General features: G+C 37.5%; 1 protein-coding gene across 3 annotated transcripts in view; it reads left to right on the top strand.

The window, feature by feature from the left end:
• Positions 1 to 17,035, top strand: part of FBXL17 (F-box and leucine rich repeat protein 17) — a 477,514-nt gene that overhangs the window by 158,820 nt on the left and 301,659 nt on the right. For all 3 annotated transcript variants that reach the window (XM_057737826.1, XM_057737814.1, XM_057737820.1), the window contains exon 6: positions 10,581 to 10,711. In XM_057737826.1, the coding sequence (XP_057593809.1) occupies positions 10,581 to 10,711 (131 nt within the window). The remainder of the gene's footprint in view (positions 1 to 10,580; positions 10,712 to 17,035) is intronic.

Below are 17,035 nucleotides of genomic sequence, written 5' to 3' on the forward strand. Positions count from 1 at the left end.
ATTCCTGCCACACACATCAAAACTCTGACAACTTAACGGAGACTTTTTAAATGTTCTTCATTTAAAGAACAAATATGAAAAGAGAGAACTGATTATGCTTCTTGTTCTAAAATGAGCTTTAATTGTGTGGAATAAGAATGTTGTTTTTTATTATTTAATGCTTATGTATTAGTGAAGTTTATGTTCAAATATATCACTTTTAAAAACATAGCTTCAGAGCTGCAGATCCTGCATTAAAAGAACAGAGACCTGGTTTATGGAAACCTAAATACATGAAACTTAATTATTATTAAGTTTTGTTCCTGATTTCAAATTTACTCATTCAGCAGTAAGCATTTAATAATTTCGCTTGATGCACCTAGTGCTGTGTGAAGCACTGGTGACACAAAAGTGAATAAGACATGGTCCCTGACCTGCATTAGCTTGCCTTAGACTGTAGTGGGAGAAACATATACTTAATTAGACTAAATTATAAAGCAGTGTGTTTAAGGCCGTGGTGGGAGAATGAGCAACATCGGTGGGTGTACAGAGGGCAGAGTCTCTTACTCTGACTGTGGGCATCCTGGGAGGTTTTACAGAGGAGGTGTACTGGAGCTGTGAAGGCTGAATTATGCTTTGATAGGAAATGAAGCCAGCCTTGTAACTGCTCCGGGTGGCTTGGGACAGTATTGCTGCTAATGCTTGTTTTAGAATCATGCTAGCCCACTATGTATTATTGTTTATTACTCTGGGTATGTATGCCCACAAAGTAGTTTTATCAATTAATTAATTTTTTTTTACTTATAAATTGAAAGGCTAGTATGGTTGTACCTAGCTAACCTAATGAATTTAACACAGTTATATATAATGAATACTTTTATATATTAAATTTAAAAGTGTAAATGCTACCTGTGTGCTAATGAAGCCCACATTTATTTGACATCTGTCCTTGGATATCTAACAGGCATCTCAGATACAGCATATTCAAAACCAAACTCGTATCCTATCTGTCCCCAAAGCATCTTAATTAATTGCAGTAATACCTTCCAGTTGCTCAAACCAAAAACCTTGGAATCATCCCTGATTCTTATTTTTTCTCTCATGCTCCATAACTAATTTGTCAAAAAATTCTGTTGATTCTAATCTCAAATATATCCAGAATCTGATCACTTTATACCACCTCCAGCTGCTGTCACTGTGGCCCAGGTCACTGATAGTGCTTGACTGCATTAATTCATTACAGATTCTCTGCCTCTACCTTTGCTCCTAGTCTAGACTCACACAGAAGCTAGAATGATCATTTAAAAATGTAAGTTATCATGTCACATACCTGCTTAAAACCCAGCAGATTCCCAAATTCCTCAGAGCAGAAGCTAAAATTCTTACTTTCACCTACAGGGCCTCATACAGTCTTTCCTTCTTTGCTCCCTCTTTGGCCATGTCTCTGGTTAGTTTTCCTTCTATTCACTCTGCTCCAGAACCTCTGGCTCCTTACTAATCCTCCAAAATGCTAGACCAGTTCCCATCTCAGGGCCTTTTTAACTCTTGCCCCAAACATCAGCATGGTTTTGTTTGCTCCCTCACCTCCTTCAAACTTCTGCTCATACATTTTTTCATTATCATTCTTGACTGCTTATTTAAAATTACACTCCATCTTCCTCCCTTCCGCTGTTTTCCATCTGCCTTGCCTTGCTTTATTTTTTTCTCTATAGTACTTAACACCTTTTCACATATATATAATTTGTTTACTTATTGCTTCTACTGCCCCCGTCCAAGTAGGAATGTAAGCACCCTGTGGATAGGGATGTTTGTCTCTTTTGTTCACCGCTGTATTTTTAGCAGCTGGAATATTTTCTGGTACATAATGGTTTCCCAATAAATAGTTACTGGCTATATGAATAATAATCTTATATGTTCTTTTTTGAGTGATTGAAGAGGCTGAACTTTTGAAATTATTTTTATACTTTCAGTAACTGGATTTAAATATCAGTTGCTCTGCACTAGGGAAGTGGTTCCTTGTCCAGGCTGAGATCAGCTGGGTATCTTTTTCAGAAATAGTAATGGTTAGCCTTACCCCAAGCTGATTAAATCAAAACCTCTGAGAATGGGACCTGGTCATTAGTATTTTTTAAAAGTTTCCCCATATGATCCTAATGTGCCCTCAAATTTAGAGCCACGTGCTCAGGAACATTTAAATAAGTATGAATGAATGAATGAAAGTGCATCACAACTACTGCACCAGGGATGCAGGTTTGGACCAGCTCAGGCATTAGGATTGGATGTCAAATGTTTGCAATGAGAGATTGGTCCTGAGCAGCACGGCCCAGGGAGGGCTGGTCGGGGAGGAGGAAGGGAATGGGAAAGGGAAAGGGAAGGTAAAGTAGATGGAGAAAACAAAGAGGGGACTGCTGAATAGCTGTAGCAGGAAGGAAAGTTTGTTCCCCTGGTCTCTTGGCAGCTGTTGCCAATTGATGATTTCTTTCTAAAGGGCATAGTTCTGTTGGGGACTGCCTAGTTAGTATTTTTTGTTAAGGCAGGTCTATTATATTTCTAAGACTCTAACTTTTCCTCTCTCTGAAGTAATCAGGAAGTGAGCTCAGTTTTAAATAATGAGTACAGCTGTCTGAGCATAGTGAGAATAACTTCTCAAAACTTGGAGAAAGAGATTTAAACTATTTTAAATTAAGATGTCAGAGAAGAGTAGGGATGGACAGTGAAGGCCTTGATATGCAAGCTCTGGGATTCCTTTCTGCAGCTGAAATGTTTTTGTTTCCGAAGTTTTCAGAGAAGGTGCGAGATATGATAAAAATTATTTAAGGAATATTTATCTGACTGGTAATGTGGCAAGAAGGAGTTACAAGGGGGATAGCTCTGAAGAGAAGCAGTAAGTAAAGTGTCCTAGAAAGCAAAACAGAGCATGAATAACGGTGAAAGATGTCAGATCCAGTAGCAGAGTGGCAAAACCAACCAGGCCTTGGATTTGGAAATAAAGCAAAGAGACAGCAGCCCAGTGTGATTAAGAAGGCAGTGGTTGGAAGGAACACACAGAGAAGGAGCCAGAGAATTAACGTGGTAGAACTGTGGATGTGATAAGCATTCCAGACCCTGAAAGTCCTATTTTCATGGTTAGAATTAGAAATTTTTATTGTCTCTGCCAGGCTCTCAGGCTATTTAAAAGCTTTCAGTTACACCCTGAGGGTCTCAGTTCTACGAGGTGCGGAGAAGGACTTAATATAGCTTTTATTACTATTTCCATACTCGAGTCCCAGCCTTAACCAAACTGAGGTTCAGCCTAGTTGATGAGCAGAAGGGATGCCCCTCGTTCTCTCCCTTGTGCAACCAAGTTCTTCTCTAAATGTAGATAACAGACCCTGTCAAAGCGTGGAAGCCTTCCTATGCTCAGGGACAGAAATTCCCTCTCTGCTCCTTTCCATTCCCGGCAATCTCAGTTTCTTTACTATTATTTTTAGTTTTGCCATGCATGACCCATACTATAACCCCCTCCCTTTCTCCTTGTCTCCCCCTCCCTGTCCTTAATAGCTGGCTCTCACCAGTTTCCTTAAAAATGCCTTTCTCTGACCCCTCTGTCTCCCCGTGCCTTTGGCCTCTCCCGTGATCCCCATCTTGGCAGCATGACAGGTGATTGGCAAATGAGTGTGTGTTGCTGATGTACAGCCCCAGCAGCCTGTCTTACCCCTTGACTTTTCTCCTTAAAGATTACAACTGATTGCTTTGAAACCTAGTCCCAAGGAAGCCAACATCTGCAGGACTGGCAAGAAGTAATTTAGGTACTAGTTGACATTTGAACATATTTAACTCTACAGAAGGTTTTATTCTTTTCAAAAATTATCGCCTCCAACTGGCTTCAAGTAAATTATCCTTGTTAGTCTGAAACAGTGAAACATCCCTGCTGCCTCTGCCAAGGTTCTGTGAGTCCTCTTATGTTGTCCTTCATCCACTGTAGTCAACCTGCACAATTAAGGATTTTGTTTCATTTTTTACTTTTCCAGAGTCTTAGAAAAATTTGGAAGCCATTTGAGGTCTTTTTATAATCCTCCAAGTCTGTGTTTCCTAGGTAACATTTTAATGTCTCATTTTATTCTTAAGTACATACACAGGCATACAATCATTGACTAATTTTTGCCTTTAACCTGCATTGGCTATAAGTAATATTTTTTTCTCAATAAAAGCAGTATTAAACTGAAAGTCGATTACCTACATTGTACATCCTGACTTGAATTTCTTCTAAAATACCTTACTAAACCTTTTAAAAATTGGAATGAAGCATTTAAAAGATCTTGGTTGTACGGCTTTGCTTTTTCAAATCCTCTGTGATTTGTTTAACCCAAGACTACCAGTGAATTTGTAAGGAAAGTATGTTTAATTAAAATGTCAGTTTCCTAAATGTAATTATTTGTTTCAGACTATGAAGGATTATTTTAGGTAGCTTTTTATGAAATGCTGGAGGGCACTATTATGAAATTCCCGTAGCAAGGGGAGGAATATGATGGATTTGACAGAGCTGTTTGTGGAGTTCCGAATAAAAATGCCACATCCTGTAGAGCTGCTCTGTATGTGTCTTATAATGATGCCAAGTTACCAAGAATTAGCCTTCTGGAAGTGCCTTTGGATACTGTCATATTTCAATTTGAACTGGCCAGCATGGTCATAGGGAAGGCGACACAAGCATAGTCAGTGATGGCCAGCTCATGAAAAAATGAGCCTTAATTGAACCCGAGAGCAAAAAACTCTTCAAGATCTCAGTAGAAAGCTGACATGTGAGAGGCAAAGTAAACCTGTTTCCTCATGTTTGAGTTTGTGCTCCATTGGAAGAGAAAGAATGCTCCATTTATGGACAATAAATACAGGGCAGTATCAGCCACAAGTTGCCCAGTGTCAGCATCTGACCCACCGCGAACTGATGAATGGGCTTGGATGCAGGATTTCTAAAAGCATTAGGAGTCAATCAACTAGAATTAGAATTTTATCACATGTAGATAGTTTCTGGAATTGTTACTTCTTGCTATTCCGTTAGTTCTGGAAGATATCTTTGGATTTTTCTAAGTCTGAAAAATGTTTAGATTTGCTATCATCTCTCTCCCTGTTATCAGCACTTTAATAAGTTATTCAGACCTCTTTGGTCCTCAGTTACCTTCCCTAATGTGAGGGCTCATAACTGGCACAAATAAAGTTTTCTTTACTACAGAAGTTTATCCTCCCACTGGGTTCTGGTCGAGGAAGTAGTTTTTGTTATTGTGGTAAAATAAAAAAAATTTTACCACGATAAAATGGTTAAACACTTTAACCATTTTAAAGTGTACAGTTCATTGGTACTAAGTACATTCACAGTGTTGCGATGAGATATTTTACAGTGAAGGAAGCTAAGAGATAAAGTAACAATTCACATAGAAACTTTATGTCAGAAGCTATGCTAGACCTGAGAATATGCGTGTGTGGGAGATATTTATGTGGCTGGATAGAATTTTTATGAGTTTGCATCTTCCTAGTGACTATGATACAGTATAATTGGGAAAATAAAGTGATCCTGTATGTGTATTATACATTGCTATGTTTAATAACAGTTTACATATGGATACAGTTACACATAGCAGAATTCATCCTTAACATTTATAGTTATAATAGTTATGCTTCAAAATATTTTCTAGCAGCCCTATGGGTCCATTTCATGTATTTCTGATTTTGCTGTGGTACAGACATGAGGCTGCTATCAGGACATGCACTCAGCAAGCCGCCCAGTATCTGCAACTCACAGAGTCTACTTTATTCCTTACATGTTTCCAGAACAGCAGTGATGAAAATCTTTCACGTGTTAGGGTCAAAAATACCCTGTAAAGAAAGCTAACTATAAAAATAATGTGGCTTATGAAAATGGTGATTTTTTACATTGAGATATAGTTGAGAGTATTATATTAGTTTATGGTGTACAACAGATTTTTATAGATTGTACTCCATTTATAATCATAAGAAAATGGTGATTTTTATATAGAAAATAGAAATGTAGGGTACATTACTGAGGGGCACATTAAGAGGGATATCAAATTTAACAGTGATTCTGATCCTTAACGTGTATAAATTCATCTTTGGTTAATCAAGAATAAAAAAACTTGACCAGTGAAACCATTTTAGCTACTAGTTTAGCTGCAGTGCAAAATCTTGTGAAAAATAAAAGTTTAGTGAAAGTGAAGACAGTGAAAAGACCTTATGGTATTAAGGTATGCATAGGAAATATGTGACTGCTCACAGACTATGAACTGAATAAAAGCCAGGAGCTATACAAACATTTTCATGAAGCATTTCCATTAAAGTCATCTTTCCATGAGTGAGTGTTGGTTTGAGAAATTCAGTTCCCCAACGTGGAGCTAACAAGAGTGACCACATCAGAGTTGCTTGTCTTCCCAGGAAGTGTTCCCTTGGCCACTGAAGATATACGTAGAAAGAAGGCTGAATGGGGCAAGCATCTCCCTCTAAGCTTTTGTGAACATAGGTATCTGAAGAAGGGCAGTGAACTGCAGAGTTTAAAGTGGCTAAGAACATTCCCCTTGTCTTAAGAGAAACCAGGCTTCTCTTCACTTATACAGCATCCCTTTTGACCCTTCTGTATTGATTTTCTATTGCTGTACAACAAATTACCGCAAACGTAGCATCTTAAAATCATATATATTTGCCATCTTACTACATCCATGGGTCAGGAGTCCAGACACTGCAATTTGGTTTTTGCCCAGCGTCTCACAAGGTCACAATCAAGGCGTCAGTGGGGTTTGCATCTCTTTCTAGAGTTTAGATCGTCTTACAAGCTCATGTAGTTGTTGGAAGAATTCAGTTCCTTGTAGTTATAGGACTGAAGGCCCCATTTTCTTTCTAGCCATCAGTCAGGGACTGCTCTCAGCTCCTAGAGGCCTCTTGAGGGTCTTAACCATGCGGTCTTCTCACAGGGCCGTTCACAGTCCCTCTCGCAACGTGGCTGCTCACTTCTCCGAGGCCCGCAGGAGAATGTCTCTGACCTCTAGACCCTTTGTCAGGGCTCAACTGATGAGGTCAGGCCCATCCAGGATACTGTCTTTTGATTTATTCAATATAACTGATCAGGGATCTTAATTATAGCTGCGAAATCCTTTTATTTTTTTCCTTATAAAGAGGATATTCCATCATATTCACAGGTCCTACCCACACTTAAGGTCAGGGATTATACTAGGGCATGGGTCCTTGGGGTCATTTTAGAATTCTACCTACCACACCGGTTTATTTTTTCATTGTGTTTCTCAGGGTCAGAAAGTGGAGGCAGGATCCTCTTTGCTTTCCATAGCTGTTTCCAGACCATTACTCTTCCAATATTTGTGAAAAATAACAACAAAAAATATAACTAACAAAATATCGAGACTTTGAGACTCACTCCATCTGGCATTACCATTGTCTGTCCTGTTTTATTGCAGTCTTCTTCTGTACTCCTGGTGTCTCCTGCTCCTTCATAGAAGACATTGGTGCTGGCCTCACAGCCTTGTACTTTGCTCCAAGCCTAGCAGTTACTCTGGATGATTTCAGTTTCCATCACCACACGGAGATACGTCAGGAGTTGGAGGGAAGAAAGCATGATAGCAAGGAGCATATGCCTCAGCCCTTTGATTCTCTAAATGATTTTAGTGATGGCTGAAAGATTATAGAAACTTATTTCACTATCTGTTTTGTATTTTTGCATTTTATATAGCATTTTGTATTTTGTATTTTTGTTACTGTTCCTTTAGGTACTTCAGAAAATGTTTGTTGTTGTTTTGTTCAGTGCCAGCCTGCCTTGTTTATGGTGAGAGGTAAAGGACGGGGATCAAGAGCCATGTTTGGGGTAGAAAGTTAGAGCCCAGGCAGCCCACCTCTGGGCCCTGGGTGTGGTGTTGGCTGTAGTTATCAGACAGTGGAGTGAGGCGACTCTCAGGGAAGGGGAAACAGGCAGTCAGCCCAGGTTCTGACCGGTCAACTGTTTGGAGCTGCTGAGATAGCCAGAGCAGTCTGGTATTTTGTTTTTCGTTTTTAGCAAAAACAGAAAGGTGAATCTGTTCCCTTTCATTATGCCAAGTACCGACCTTTTTTTTTTTTTTCTTTTTCTTTGACTGTGTTGGGTCTTCATTGCTGCATGCGGGCTTTCTCTAGTTGTGGGGAGTGGGGGCTATACTCTTGGTTGCAGTGCGTGGGTTTCTCATTGTGGTGGCTTCTCTTGTTGTGGAGCACAGGCTCTGGGCGCAGGGGCTTTCGTAGTTGTGGCTCGCGGGCTGCAGAGCGCGGGCTCAGTAGTTGTGGCGCGTGGGCTTAGTTGCTCCGCGGCATGTGGGATCTTCCCGGCCCAGGGATCGAACCCATGTCCCTTGCATTGGCAGGCGGATTCTTAACCACGGCGCCACCAGGAAAGTCCCCCGACCATGTTCTGATGTTGGTAAAGTCCTCAGTCTGTGGTAACTCGAGGAGGAACTTTGCCAAAGACCCATGTCTTCTTTCCTGGTCCTGCTTCCATTCTCTTGTGTTGTCCCGAGTCCCACACTGGACAGCAACTTCTTGGAATATCTGACCTGAGAAGCCAGTTGCAGAAAGGTTTTCCTAAATCTCGTTCTGGAGGCTCAGAATCAGCCCTTAGTGACAGAGGCTTGCTGTCTCAATTAGAAAGAATTCCCTACTGTTGTGCACCTTTTTGCATTTCGCCCCTCTTAGCTGTCCCTGTTTCTCTCCGTAGCTCTGCAGCGTGCATCACAGCAGCAGAGCAGTGACTCTGCCTGAAGCCTCTCTGTGAGCTGAGGTGGGGAAGAGGGTTGGTGTGCTGGCTGGCAGACCCAGTTCTCTAGAGCTGCTTTGTCCAACACGCACAGCTATAAAAAGTAAATGTAAACTAAACAACATTAAATAAGATAAAAAAAATTCAGGTCCTTCCTCATACTAATCATGTTTCAAGTGCTCAGTAGCCACGTGTGACTAGTGGTTACCATATTCCATAGCAGAATAAGAGAACACTTCCATCATTGCAGAAAGTTCTCTGAGGTGGTGCTCCTTTAGAGTGTTTCCTTCCTTTTGGTCCTACAGCTGCGGAGATACCAGTGTCTTATCTTCTCCTGGGGTTGTAGCTCACCTGACTCACTGCTCTGATGCTTTTGGCAGTTAAGTTAACGCCTTCAAGTCAGCTTCGTGCAGGAATTACCTCCTATCCCTACAGCAGGACTTGAGGGTGGCCTAGAAAAGACTGGCCTGTCCTGGAAGAGCTCCCTGCTGGTGCTGGAAATGCCTTGTACTAGTTTTCTATTGCTGTAACAAATTTCTAATTTGCTATAACAAATTACCACACACTTAGCGGCTTAAAACAGCACAACTTTGTTATCTCATAGTTTATTAGTCAGAAGTTCAACACAGGTCTCATCAGACTAAAATCATCCACCTTGTGTTCCTTCATGGAAGATCGAGAGGAAAATCTGTTTTCTTGCTCCTTCAGGTTTTTGAGGACATTCAGTTCCCTAAGGGTGTAGGTCTGAAGTCCTGATTTCTTACTGGCTGTTAGCGCTAGAAGCTGCCCACATTCCTTGACTTGTGGCCCTCTTCCTCCAGACACAAGCCAGTAAAGGCAGGTTGAATCCCTTTCACAGTTCACATGTCCCCTGCATCTTCTTCCGTCACATCTCTCTGACTTCAGCTGGGAGAGATTCTCTGTTTATATGGACTCATGTGACTAGATTGGGCCCACCCTGATAATCCAGGGTAGTCTCCTCATCTCAGAATCCATAATTTTAATCACATCTTTAAAGTCTTTTTTGCCATGTAACATAGCATATTAGGGCATAGATACCCTTGAGAGGAATGTTATTTGGTCTGCATATGCCTCCAAATTAATTCTTTGCATGTTATTAAGCAAAATAGCTTATTTGAGATATAGTTTATTTGAAGAGGATAATTAAGATCCTGCCATCTTTGTGTAAATGATATTATTAATTTTCCTTGGAGACTAAACATCAGGGGAAGAGAGGAAACATCAGGAAAGAAGTAGAGAAAATGAAGAAGTAGGGAAGGTGGTACGTGGAGAAAAATCTTTATGTCTTAAACAGTGTTTTACATTGCTTTTCACATAGTGAAACACACAACCCACAATAGTACAGTTTGGAGCACATTGATGAAATATCACCAAGATATCTCTGAATTAACCACTTACTCAAATTTTATCTTTAAAAAAAAGAGAAAACCTGTTCAAAAGTGGCATTATAATCATGAAGGTAAATACCTGAAATTGAACAATGTTAAAGGAAATAATCCTATCTAATTGTGGGTAATTAATGTGATAGATTTAACAGCTTTCCCAACTACTAGATTGCCAAATTTTGATTTTTATGATGCCTCAGTAAATCTGATTTTAATGTTTATTGCCATTCATTTGTTTACCATAGACTCCTGACCTAATTTCTAATTTAATATTAAAATATTATGTAACCATTTAGTTTAATCAAATGATTCTAGACTGTTGTCTATTATACAGTGATACTCTATAATTAACTATATTTATAGTTTTTGAGGATGAATATAGCATTTATATTTCTCATCTTTCTTTTTATTTATCTCATTAGCTAAGAAATCTTTCCAGCTTGGACCTACGTCATATCACTGAACTGGATAATGAAACCGTGATGGAAATTGTCAAGAGGTGCAAAAATCTTAGCTCTCTCAATCTCTGCCTGAACTGGATCATAAATGACAGGTAACTGCTGTAACATCTTAAAAACACTTTTCCAGAGGGAAACGTGTTCTATGTACCAGGTACTGATTATCATTATAACAAGGCATGTCTTCTTTAAGGAAAATGTAATATAGCCATGACTTTTAAAATAGATATGTTTAAGTTTTCAAAACCATTTAGAAGTACAGTATACTTTTAACCCATCCATTGCTTACATTTGCAACAAGGTTTTTATTTGCTAAGATTCAGATGTTTGCCTGAACAGTTATAACAACAGAAGTCTATTGAATTTTCTCTTTGTCATCCATCCAAGGCATATTATTTGTCACTTTAATATTTTTGCAACTTTTGTGTTGATTTTACTGTTCACTTATCAAGGAAAATGGTTCCAAGAAACTATTTCAAACATTATGCATTCAGACCCTTTCTCGAGGATATTTTGTTTTCTGTATAAATAGAATTTCTTTTGAAAATGAAAGTCATGTGATGGACAATTTAATATATAGTGTAAAAATGTGTACAATGGATAATTTTTAAGATAGACAATGATAAACCAGTTTTTCTCTGAAATACTGCATGAAGGAAAAAAAGATGCAAGAGCCCTTGAAAACAGACTTCTTTATAATGAAAACAGCTGCAGAGTAGCACTACTCTGCTGCTGCTGATTAGTTTAGGTGGGTTCTTAAATATAGGTGTGAGATAAGATTCTTGCCCAGTAACTTTTCAAGAGTAAATTTTTTTAAAAAGTTAGGCCAACAAAAATATTTTGCTTTCAAAATAGAAAGCACTATTTCAGCTAAAATTAGAACCTATTTAGATTTAAATGTTTTTCACAAATTAGAGCAGTGATTTATTAAGTTTGTGTCAGATAATGCATTAAATTCAAGACACTTCCCCCTTTTACTTTTAATTTCCTTTTATACTTTAGCAATAAAATCATGTAGACTCCATTTTCCCCCAGAATGGTAAATTCTAGTGACATTTTTATAAATTACCCTGCGTTACTCTTTAAATTATGTGATAGATTTTGACTTGACTCTTAGTAAAATTTTTGTTGAAAAATTTACAAATCCAGAATTGGCCCATGGTCATCACTTATAAAAGGTGTTTATTGTTTTGGAATAATAGTCACTGTGTGAGATGGATCAAAATCTAAAGAAAATTGATGAAAATTAAAAAATTAAATTCTCTATAATCAACATTCTTCTACATAGTCAATTATGTGACAAGTTGAAAGTAATCTTTTAAGTGTTTTTCATAGCAACTAATAAAGTACATGAAAAACATCATCCTGTGGTTTTAGGTGTTTAGCATTAGCTTAATAATGAGGTGAATTTCTTAGTAATGCTTCAGGTTGAAAAGTGAAAACTATTTGTGCCACAGCATGGTTATGAAAACGATTGCCTTTCATTGACAACAGCTTTCTGTGTCCATGTGTAGAAGACTTGGTACTTGGAGCCTACAGAAGTAAATAAGATGCAGTCCATATATGACTGTAAGGGTTATCTGCTCAGTAAACATTTTGCTTAGGTTTGTATTATTTACACAAAGATATTCAGGGATTTCTCATCATCTAGCTCTTCAAATGCGTATTTAGCCATAACTGGGTATTTACAAATGAAAAAATGGGCAGCCCTCACCTTGCCTTTCCTTCCCTTTCTTAGGTTACATCTACTCAAATCTCTTGCTGTTTCAGTCGTTTATTTTCCTACTTAACTATAATGGTTATTTGGTATTTGATCCTAAATACATGTACTGTAGAGATTTATTTGCAAGGAATGAAAGTGTATTTTTATGTTTTTAATGGAAAAGTTTGGATTAATTGAGAAAACATGCATTTTAATGAGGTTGAGTGGTAGAGTTTTAAAGATCAGACTCTTAGGTTTTAATTACACTACTTGCACTTATCCTGTGTACTGTAATAGGAGTTTCAAGCATTAAAACCCACTTTGCAGTATCATCTAAATTACTCAGCTCATTGTTCTTGCCATACTCTATCACTAAGCTAAGTAATATTTGTAATTATATTGGTATAAATCTAGGACTTCCCGTCAGACTTAATTATAATTTCAGCACTTAGCCGAGATGGGTTAGTAACCTTTCCCATAGAGGACACTAGAATGCACTAATGCGTTTAGCCTATCAATTAGCGTCTGTTTTACATTCGTTCATTATTATTATCCTCTAGTAAATCGGGAAGCATTTATTAACCCCCTACTAAATACTTGGTGCTGTGTCTCAGAGTGTGGGGCACTGAGTCCCTGCCGCGCCTAAAGGTTTTTCTCTTTAGGTGACATAGGACTTAACGAGCAAAATAATAGTGAGCCTTGTAAGGATAAAGGGGAGGAAAGTAACCTTTATTACCCAGGTAATTGATAGGCACTTTACACGTGTTCTCATTAATCCCTTCAACATCTTTTGTTCAGAGGAAGGTCGTACTATTCCAGTTAATTTAGCCCATTTGTTTGACTTTTCTTTGGCTTTTTCAATTGGAGGTATTTTTCCATCTTTGCTGCAGTAAAAACTGGATGGGGACAAACAAGAAAAAGCAAATGGCTAATAAGTCAATTCCCATTTCATAGCTGGGATTCACACACAATTGACATTTATATGTAATATTCTTTTTTTTTTTAAACTAATCTCATTATCTTCTTTCCTAATAAAGTTATAATAGAACCTTTAGATTCTATTTTGTACATAATACCTGTGAAAAGGATCTATGTTTAATGCTGCTAGCTTTAATAAAGGATTCCTCACATGAAGATAAATGTTGATACTCTTCCCAGATCTCTAGATATAGAATTTATCCTGGATTTTAAAAGACTTTTATCAATAAACTTTTTTTGAAGTTCAAAATTTAAAAATATTTAGTAATTGAAGGTCTTTACCGTTAAGCTCAAGAAACCTTTTAGTATTTTGTGGTTCTTGAATTGATCTGTGTGACTAAGACATGCTGTTCTTTATCTTTGTTTTTCTAAAAGCGCTTTTTGTGTTTAGAGAGTTAAACAGCGTGATATTTTCTTGTATTCAGAAGGATGGTCTAGTAGTCGTTTGACATTTACCATTGCTTTTGAATACAAATAAAATCCAAGTGGTTTATGAAAAGAGGACACTGACTATTTCTATCAATGATTTAAATTAAGCAGCTGGTTATTATGTCTCCTCCACTCTCTCTGACTGAAGTTTTTTGGAATGTTTGCTTGTATTTGATATAAATCTTTTGTTATTTCACATTCAGTTTGGTCTTCATTGTTTTTGTATGTTTGATATAGAGTCCAGAAGCAGCATACTTTGGGTGTAAAAAACTGATACATTAAAAACTGAATGGTTCTGAGCATCTTTATAAGGAATATGCTTATGGTGGCTCTTTTTTTTTCTTTTTTTGGCCAAGAAGAACTAAATGAACTCTAACTGATTTTACTAGATCTTTGCAGAAGCTATTTTAATATTTAAATTGTCTACCAAAGAGATAATTAATCTCCCTATTTTCAATTTTTTAACATTAGTCTTGAAAATAAAGTTTGATCATATAATCTGTGTAGCCATTATCTAATATATGATTCTTTCATTGACAGTTGACCATGCTTGCTCATGAACTAGAAAAACAGTGGAAGATAACAGTGCAGGAAAAATGAAAGATTCTCTAGCATCTGTCAGCTAATGTCACAAAACATAGCAAAAGTCAGGCTGGTTGTTAAAGCCAATTATGTTGCCAACTTGTTGAACTTGCCTAGCTAGAGATTTATTCTTTGAATTTGCAGTTTAAAACAAAATTGAATGTATTAAGTTTGTTGAACATGGATAACTAAGAACACTTTCTTTAAGGAGGTAATTTGCTGTATGAATCTTATATTTCTGTAAAGGGGGCAGTTGCATCAGTGGACACTAAAATTTGAGGAATTTTAAATCTGAGACTGTTGCAGCTAGTTTCTTTCAAGTATAAAATAACATTTACAATATGTTACTCTTTCATTTTATACATACTAGTGTTTAGAATAGTAACTATAAATATTTTCTCTTTAAATAAAACTTTTGAATACCATCATTCTGAAATTGCAAACTGGTGAGCCACAGTTGAGTCCAGTCCACAAAGCTGTTTTGTTTGGCCTATACAATATTTAAAAAATTGAATTAGTTGCCAACTTAAAAAAGATTGGGGTAGTTCACACAAAAATTCTGAATTTTGGCCTTCTCTTGGGAAAGTTGAAAATCTGGCAACATTGGACCCACATTTTCTCATGTCAACAGTCTTTCCAGGATGAGTAATGGGCTTTTCTCGTTGGCTATTCTCCAGTTTCTCCACTATTCCCACCCAGTGTGACATATTCTTTTATATTATCTACCTGTCCCTACCCAGTCTAAATTTGAATTCTCCCTTATTGAAATCCAGAACGTAGATACTTTTAGGTAAAGAATTTTTTCTTTTTTTTTTTTTTTAATAAATTTATTTATTTATTTTTGGCTGCATAAGGTCTTTGTTGCTGCACACGGGCTTCCTCTAGTTGCCGCTAGTAGGGGCTACTCTTCATTGCAGTGCTCAGGCTTCTTATTGTGGTGGCTTCTCTTGTTGCAGAGCACGGGCTCTAGACACGTGGGCTTCAGGAGTTGTGGTACAAGGGCTTTACTATTTATGGCTCACGGGCTCTAGAGCGCAGGCTCAGTAGTTGTGGCACTCAGGCTTAGTTGCTCTGTGGCATGTGGGATCTTCTCAGACCAGGGATCGAACCTGTCTCCCCTGTGTTGGCAGGAAGATTCCTAACCACTGCATCAACAGGGAAGTCCCAAGATTTCTTATTTTAATCAACTAGTTCTTTTTAAATTGAGTCTGATAACATATGTTAACAGATAATATAGAGTTAATTAGTTTACCTAAATTAGTTCTTCATTATTTCAGGCCTCAGAACTTTGGCCAACATGTTGAAGTTATAGAGGGAGGCAGAATTCAGCTTAAAATAAATTAAACCCTTCGTTTTCATTGACTGCCTTCCAAAATGGATAACTTCACTCCCACTTAGTGTTTAAACAAGAGTGTATAAACAGTTTCCTGAATAATAGAGTTGAACTCGTTTACTAAACTAGCTCCAACTTCAAGCCTGTGATTTAAAGTGAATTTATTTGCAGTGCTTAGTATTTGATTCATGATTCCTTTGTTTATAATGTTAAGAAAAATCTTAAGACTATTCTTTCTCTTTTCTTTTTCTGTGCAGAGCCCTTTTTAGTCTTATAGGTATACTGAGATTGAAGTTGTAGAGTGACAGATTACTCCACCACCCCTTTCAGGGAGACTGACAGCCCCCTGGCTCATGTAAAACTCAATGAGGCTTTCTATAAAGATTTTTCTAACTCCCTTGATCTTCTCTGGATGTTTATTCTGTTTCTTCTTTCAAATTTCCGTTGATTCAATAAAAAACGGTGACATTTAGAAATAAAGTTCAGAGAGGATTTGAGCAGGTGTTGGTGATATAAAATATTTGCTGAGTGCCCATTGTGTTTTATTTCCAAGAATTGTTTTGTGAACATATGCTATATATTGTATTTATAAGTGTTCGAGGACTGGGTGGATAATCTACCATCTTCCTGTGAATGTCATGTCACAGTGGACTTAGAATTTTATTTCATTTCAATCCCCTAATATTACTTAATTCTCCTAGAGACTAAGGTTTAAAGATTGCCCAAGGGGAACGAACCTATCCATTAAATCCAGCAGGCATAGTTGAATTTGAGTCGGAGAATATTTTGTTTTCTATTAAAGTTAAGTGGTCTGGAGGAGAGGAATACTTTTCACCTTGGAGTATTGAGTGAGAAGTTTGAACAATTTGCTCCTATAAAAACATGAAAACTTGGAAATAAAGAGGCGGTAAAAATAATGCTGCTCATTGAAGCAGCTCTGTGGTGGTACTTAGAACAGCGCTCTCCTGCCTGCATAGACTGTGGAGCAGTCTGTCTGCGTACTTTTGGTGCTTAATAATGTGGCCGGGCTGGTTAGATGGAGTTTTAGTAAAACTGAATTTTATTTTTTTCTGTAATTTACTATGTAGTTTTGAGTATGTTCTATATCTATTCATATTCTTAAAAAAATAATAAATATATTTTACTGAGCTCTAGAAGTAGGGACTTTCAGAATGGACCATTTCTGAGCTAGTGACACTTGTTTGAGGTTTGCTTATTTTTGATACTCTCTTTTATAGTTACAGTTATTTGTAAGACCATCCCTAGCAGAATAGGATGATATTGAAGTAACTACTATTTAAGCTCCTTAATCATCTTCAAAAATGATGTCTTTGATGTCCTTCTACCCATTAGACCCTCTCTTTAAATCTGTGATTGCTTTTTGTAGTGCTACTG

This window comes from Hippopotamus amphibius, chromosome 1 (assembly GCF_030028045.1).
Source record: "Hippopotamus amphibius kiboko isolate mHipAmp2 chromosome 1, mHipAmp2.hap2, whole genome shotgun sequence".
Lineage (NCBI taxonomy): Eukaryota > Metazoa > Chordata > Mammalia > Artiodactyla > Hippopotamidae > Hippopotamus > Hippopotamus amphibius.